This window comes from Octopus bimaculoides, chromosome 19, assembly GCF_001194135.2.
Source record: "Octopus bimaculoides isolate UCB-OBI-ISO-001 chromosome 19, ASM119413v2, whole genome shotgun sequence".
In the NCBI taxonomy this organism is placed as follows: Eukaryota; Metazoa; Mollusca; class Cephalopoda; order Octopoda; family Octopodidae; genus Octopus; species Octopus bimaculoides.
The window spans coordinates 31257157-31264966 of record NC_068999.1 but is presented as its reverse complement, the minus strand read 5'-3'; the positions used below and the strand labels follow the sequence as shown (position 1 = coordinate 31264966).

At 38.7% G+C, this 7810-nt stretch overlaps 1 protein-coding gene across 3 annotated transcripts in view; it reads left to right on the top strand.

The window, feature by feature from the left end:
- LOC106867429 (popeye domain-containing protein 3) overlaps window positions 1–7810 on the top strand; it is a 135919-nt gene that overhangs the window by 121031 nt on the left and 7078 nt on the right. For 2 of the 3 annotated variants that reach the window (XM_014912315.2, XM_014912308.2), the window contains exon 7: window positions 4987–5164. In XM_014912315.2, the coding sequence (XP_014767801.1) occupies window positions 4987–5164 (178 nt within the window). Of the gene's footprint in view, window positions 1–4986; window positions 5165–7410; window positions 7455–7810 lie in introns of all 3 variants that reach the window. The other variant, XM_014912322.2, reaches the window with a different exon arrangement.

Genomic DNA, 7810 nt, shown 5'->3' with positions numbered 1-7810 from the left:
ATATATATATATATATTTATACATATATATACATATATATACATCATCGTTGTCGTTGTTTAATGTATGCCTTCCATGCTGGCATGGCTTGGATGGTTTGACTGAGGGCTGGTAAGCCAGAAGGCTGCACCAGGCTCCAGTCTGATCTAGCAAACTTACTACAGCTGGGTGCCCTTCCTAATGCCAACCACTCCAAGAGTGTAGTGGGTGCTTTTTACGTTCCACCAGCACAAGGGCCAGTCAGGTGGTACTGGCATCAACCACGTTTGAATGATGCTTTTTACATGCACCCGGCATTGGAGCCATTCAGACAACACTGGCAATGACCACACTCGAATGGTGCTTTTTACGTGCCACTGGCACGGGACCAATCAGCCAGCACTGGAATCAATCACGCTTGAATGGTGCTTTTTACATGCCACTGGTACGGGAGTCAGTCAGGTGACACTGGCAATGACCATGCATGAATGGTGCTTTTTATGTGCCACCAGCATGGGACCAATCTGGTTGCACTGGCATTGACCACACTCGAATGGTGCTTCTTACGTACCACTGGCAATGGGTACCAGTCAGGCAGTACTGTCATTGGTCACGACAATGACTTCACTTGACACAACAGGTTTTCGCAAACATAGTTTATTGCCTAATGATTGACGGGTACTCTTAAATGGGCTGGTTATGCTTCTACGGTCACGGTCTCACTTGGCTTGCTGGGTTTTCTCAAGCACAATATATCCCCAAATGTCTTGGTCACTTGTCATCACCTCTGTGAGGCCCAAAGTTCAAAGGTCGTGTTTCACCACCTCATCCCAGGTCTTCCTGGGTCTACCTCTTCCACAGGTTCCCTCTACTGCTAGGGTGTGACACTTTTTCACGCAACCATCCTCATCCATACTCAACACATGACCATACCAGTGCAGTCGTCTCTCTTGCACACCACATCTGATGCTTCTTAGGTCCAACTTTTCTCTCAGGGCGCTTACACTCTATCATGTATACACACTGACATTACACATCCAGCAGAGCATACTGGCTTCATTCCTTGCAAGCTTATGCATGTCCTCTTCACTGTCATGTAGCATGGCTGTTCGTACACATGCATCATACAGTCTACCTTTTACTCTGAGTGAGAGGCCCTTTGTCACCAGCAGAGGTAGGAGCTCTCTGAACTTTGCCCTAGATATTCTTATTCTAGCAGCTACACTCCCAGAGCATCCTCTCCTGCTACTGACTTGGTCATTTAGGTAATGTAAGCTATCAATTACTTCTAGTTTTTTCCCTGGCAAGTGACGGAAGCTGTTTTCTGCACATTTTCAGTGTTTATTTCCCTTGAGCATTTGCCACACGCACAAAGTATCTTCTCAGTTAACCTTCCTTTGATATTGCTGCACCTCTTATATGTTCATAGCTTACACCAGGTACATCTTATGGAGTTTCTACCAATACCTTTTCTACAGATCGAGCAAGGCCATCTACCTGAAGGGATTTGTGATTTGTTGGCCTTCCTACTTATTAAGACTCTGGGTTTTGCTAGATTGACTCTAAGGCCCTTCGACTCTAGACCTTGCTTCCACACCTGAAACTTCTCCTTGATTCTGATAGTAACTCAACTATTAGAGCAAGGTCATCAGCATAGCAGAGCTTCCAGGGGTATCCTGTCTTAAATTCCTCTGTTATCGCCTGAAGGACTATGATAAATAGGAGGCGGCTGAGGACTGACCCTTGGTGGACTCCCTACCCCAACCCAGAATTCTTCACTATACTCATTGCTAACCCTCACCTTGCTGACAGCATCCCTGTACATAGCTTGTACAGCTCTCACTAACTACTCATCTGTCCTTAGTTTCCTCATTGACCACCAGATAAGGGATCGAGGGAACCCTGTCAAAGGCTTTCTCCATGTCAACGAAAGCCATGTACAGAGGTTTATCTTTGGCTAGGTATTTCTCCTGAAGCTTTCTTACCAGAAATATAGCATCATTGGTGCTTCTCTCTGACACAAACCCAAACTGCATCTCATCGAAACTGACTCTCTCCTTAATTAGTTGGGCTATGACCCTCTCCTTGACTTTCATCACCTGATCCAACAGTTTGATACCTCTGTAATTATTCATATCTAATGCATCACCTTTACCTTTGTAGCATTTGACTATGGTGCTGCTACACCAGTCATTGCATATGACTCATTCATGTATCACCTGATTGAAGCATCTCTTTGGTGATTTCTAATGGGCTGGGGGACTTTCCCTCTCCTTGTACCCTTAATTGCTTTATCTACAGTTAATTCAGATAGCCGGTCCCTCTGTTGGGTTGATATTCGACAGACTCTCTTTCTTCCATTCATTCTTTTCATTTAGCAACCTTCCATAGTGGTGTCTCAAAGTCTCTCCCTTTGCAGCCATCATCCATGTGGACACATTTCTCTCCTATGACATCATGATTCTCTCTCATGTACCATCTTACAACATGAAACACTTCAAGTCTTTGATCCTCACGATGCAGAACATTGGTAAATTTTTTTTTATCTGCATCTCCTCTGGCTAAGTAAACCTGTCACCTAGCTTCCCTTCTAGCAATCTGATACAATTCCTTGCTACCACCACACTTCCAGTCCTTCCATGCTTGTTTCTTTTTCCTAATGGCCCTGTCAACTACATTGTTCCACCACCACGTTACCTTGGGTTGAGAGGGGACTTTGCACCATCTACAGATCTGGTCAGTAGCTCTCAACAGGTTGTCCCGTAGGAACCTTCAGTTGCCTTCCACATTATGTGATACTATATCCTCCTCTATTTTGTCAAAAGCTTTGAGTAATATATCTTTAAATCTCTGTCCATTCACAGGATCCTTAAACTTCCAGAGCCTTGTTTTCCATGCTGGTCATCTTCTGGGCATCCATTTAACCCTGATCCTGAAGTTGCTAACTGCTAATCTATGTTGTAGGGTTCATTCTTCACTTGGGAAGGTTTTGGCATTTATAAGTAGCCATCTTTCCCATTTCCTGGTGAAGAAGTAGTCAATTTGACTAGTATATCCACCAGACCGGTAGGTGAATAGGTGACTGGCAGGTTTCCTTAAGTTAGTATTACAAGCCAGAAGATCATTTGCATCGCAGAACTCCAGCAGCCTGGTTCCCTCCTCATTGCGGAAACCAATGAATGCCATGGAAGCCTCCTGCATGTTGTCCAACATGCCAATTGAAGTTGCCAGCCACAAAGAGAAGGTTCCTGTTATTCATCAATGAGGTAAACTGCAAGAGGGTGTCATAAAATTGGTCTTTCTATTCATCAGGTGGCCCTGGCTGAGAGGTATAAGCTGAGATAATGGTTACTAACCCATGTTGCAGCACTAATCTAATCTTAAGTATTCTATGACAAACTCTGACTATCTCGATTATTTTATCAACCCATTTCTCCGCAAGAAGTATACCCGTGCCCCCGACCCCATCTTATACCGTCAATCTTTGCCTGTGAGGAACCTAGCAGAACTTCCTTTCCATCTTACTTCTTGGATGCTGCACAAATCTACACATCTCCATTTGAGCATCCCAAGAATCTCACCAGACCTACCTTTCAATGTGCCAACATTAAGTGTACCAACTCTGAGGGTATGGAAGGCAAGACCCTGGGATGGAGGTAGCAGCATCATGAGCCTGAAAAGAAAGCTTGCATTTGGCAGAACTCATAAACATACAATAGCCTTCATACACTACACCATCATTTTATGTGCTTGCTACATAATCACTACATTGCATAGGAGATAAACCCTAAGTAAGGATGGGGGAACACTAAGCCTTTGGAGGTGTTCAGGGGAAAGATATTTGATATAGGTAGGAGGATAAAGACTTCCAGTACAGCTGGTGGGGTGGGAAGGGCAGGCGCACCATGAAACAGCAAAAACTGAGGCTGCCGGTGTGAAAGAATAGTAATAATAATAATGAGATAGAATTGGGCATTTTTAACTAGAGCTATAACCAACAGTTTTTGATCAGCGAAACTGTGACAAAATTAGATAAATGAGAGAAGGGAGAAAGTGGGAGAGTTGGACTGAGCATATGGATCTTAAGTTTTTTTCTATAAACATACGGCATGGAAGACAAAACTGTGTTTACATAGAGAGATAATGAAATGAAATAATAAAACAATTATAATTTGCACTGTAAAAGAGGTTTTAGATATGTGCTAGGCTGGAAAACAAATTTACTTATCTGAACATCTTCAGATTTTTAATCCGTGTGGCAAGTGAGATAAGTTTCACTTTTAATAGTTTCAGTATTAATAATGAAAGTATTAAATCTGAAAGCATCTCACATTACTATACAGATGCTATTGTTTTCCTTTTGACACAATAGTGTAAGAGATAAGAAATAGTGTAAGAGATAAGAGATTGCTCCAGGTTCGCATTAGGCAAGAAGTTGTAATTTTTAGGGTGCCATGACACTGCATGGACCCTAAGTAAGGCATGTGTAAAATTTGAATGAAATCAGTTTGGTAATTCTTGAGTTTTAGTAATTCACACAGACAGACACATTCTCAGCTTTATATATATAGATATCCATACTCGTCCAAAGTGCTATATTGTGTGATAAAATCTGGAACCACATTATTGTGAAATGACTTACATAACCAAACAGTTGTGCTTGTCCAATAAAAGTCATTCAATTTGTGATCATACTGTCTATTTGTATATATATTTATAACTATATTGGCCAATGTGTACTTATATTTCTTAAGACAATATGGTGTAATTTACTGGAGATTTGGCAGCTATTTCTAGCATGTCTCATTATCTTACCATGGGTATATCTTAACAAATAGTATGTTCATGAATGAAGATAAGTCTTCAATGGGAACTCTGTTTATTAGATGAGAACTCTTCAATGGCTGCAGCACCAGGTACTGCAGCCATTGAAGAGTTGTTATTATGGCAAGAATCTCCATCATTTAGCAAACGATTTCTTTTGAAATGTGTCTTTTCCCAAATTAGGTGCTGACCCCACAAGGTTCAAGAATGGACATACGTCTGCCAAGTATTTCATCGTCAATCCATTCTGGTCGAGATATCAGAAAGACCATTGCTGGAATCAACCAACCAGTTCAAGAATCCATTTCTGGTATCCCTGGAACTACAAATCTACAGAACGAAAATGATGATGAAGACATAGGTAAGGAGATTCAGTCTCAAAGTCAGATATTTTATTCTAGTTCAGTATTTCTTGTGTATTTTACAATAAGGTAAGATTACAAAAACATACTTGCATGCACACACACACACACACACATACACACATACATAAACACATACTCAAATATTAAGCATTTGGGAATTAGATCCCAAATTCTGACAGAATTTGTAGAAATATTATAGTTATCATCATCATCTGATAATGATGATGATGTGGTGGTAGTGAAGATGGTGGTGATGACGCATTAATTTTTCCAAACAAATTCATTAGTATTGTATTACTATTTTGTTTGTAGTATTAGCCTTGTGATAGTATGTTGTTAGTTTTATGTTAATGATAGCATTTTGTTAGTGTTTGGTTAATGTTGAGAGTTGTGTAATTATGGACTTATATTGTTATAGTTTTATTGTATTGTTATGCTGTTGTGACATTATTGCTTTTACAATTATATGTATTTAGCATGGTGTTATTGCATCATTATAATGTTGTTAGTATGGTGTCATGTTATTAGTGTAGTATTATCACATTGTTATTGTGTTGTATGGTCAGTATGGTGTTAATATGACATAAGTATCATATTAGAACCACATTAATGTCATCCCAATGTGGTGTTTCTGTGGTGTTAGTATGTTGTTAATGCTGTTAATAATTATGTTAGTGTAAGGTAGTGAGCTGGCAGAATTATTAGCATGCCAAGCAAAATGTTTTATGGCATTTCCTCTGTCTTTTGTATTCTGAGTTCAAATGCCATCAGGGCTGACTTTACCTTTTGTCCTTTCAGGTTCAATAAAATAAGTATCAGTTCAACACTGGGTTTATGTAATCAATTTAACCCTTCCCCAAAATTGCTGACCTTGTACCAAAATTTGAAACCAATAATTATGTTAATGTGTTGTCAATGAGAATATACATTTCTGATAACATTTCTCATTTTGAATTGACTGTATGGCAACACCATAACCATTTTATCAAAGAACCTCAGTGGTCAATCTGCACAGTTTTATTAATCTCACAACTGAAAGACAACTAATATATTACAAATAAACTGTAAACTCTAAAATCTCCATAATTCTGATCTGTTTCAAGATGTTAATGTTACCATTCCTCTCATAATACTTGTAGACTTCCAAATATTCCATAATAATACTGTGCTATAATGAAAATGAAAGTTATTGATTGATGACAAAATTCTTTGCATTTTGTGTTTTGTGTGCCAAGATGCTATCATGGGAAAATGGCCATTACTAATTAGGAACATAGAATCCTAATACAGCTAATTAGTGGTAATTAAATTATTGCAAATACTGAACAGTGTCAATATAACCTTAGTTTGTAAACTGGATCCATTAGATTATGTGTTCACACACCATACAAAGGTGTTGCAGAGAAACTACAAGAAATATGGAAAAACAGATTTAATTCTCTAATTTATTTTGGTGAGAGTGTGTTAAAGTTCAAGTTGAGTCAGTGAGATAGATTCCTTTCTTGATGGTTACTGTTTCATTTCACTTATAATTTCAATATCAGAAAAGGCAAAAGAACATACAGATAGTTTTTAAAACATCAATTAGAGTAATTTAACTGCCTGCTAATTGATAACAAAGGACATTATGTCAATCAGACACTACATGTTTGATAGTATTGGGTTGTGTAATAGTAATAGTGGGAGATGCTGTAATTGATAGTGGTGCGTAATAATAGTGTAGTGGCAGTGTGTAGTGTGGGGATGACTATGGTTATTGGCTGGGGGAATGGGGTAGTTTGGCTGCTGTTTCTGATAGTTGAACATCCATCTGTTGTTGGTTCTTGGGTCATGAGTTATGTGGTGTGGAGTGGAGTGGTGTGGTGCAGTGCAATGGTGTAATGGAATGGTACAATGAAGGAGTGTGGAGTGCTGTGGTGTGATAGTTATGGTATGGGTACATATTATAATGAGGTCAAAATTATTATGATTTATGTATGCATAACTGTTTGAAACTGAGAACTCATTCTGTCACTACTCAGGGTTTCTTAGTGGGACCTTTATGATTGTATGTAACAAGAAATTCTGAATAGAGGTGGAGCGTATCACCAGCTTTGAAGAAATAAATCGACATACTCTACCACATGTATTGAGGACATTATCTTTTGTTTCTGTTAAAATAAACTCACACACACACACACAAATATTGTGTACATGTATACACTCATCTTTATCCATCCACTCTTTTCGGAACTATCAACAGTGAGAAGAAGCAGGGCAGCTACCAACAAAACGGCAGACAGGAAGGTGAACAACAATCCAGCTATAGTTTATTGCTAACATTCTATCTATCTATCTATCTATCTATCTATCTATCTATCTATTTATCTATCTATGTAACTAATATATATATATAAGCAAAATAAGACAAGGTAGAAAATGTTAAAATAATTTTATCATGAAGAACATTTTAGTACCAGTTACAGTCTGCGAATTTTTCAACTTAGAGTAAGGCACGAAAAACAATTAAATTGTGGAAAAATTAAATGAAATGTTTTTTAAAAATATTTCCATAGTTTTCAAATGCAAGGGACATTTTCCTTTTTCCTGTCTGTCTCTTTTACCTTGGTAGCAGGGAGCAGGTAGTAATAGTCCTAATATTT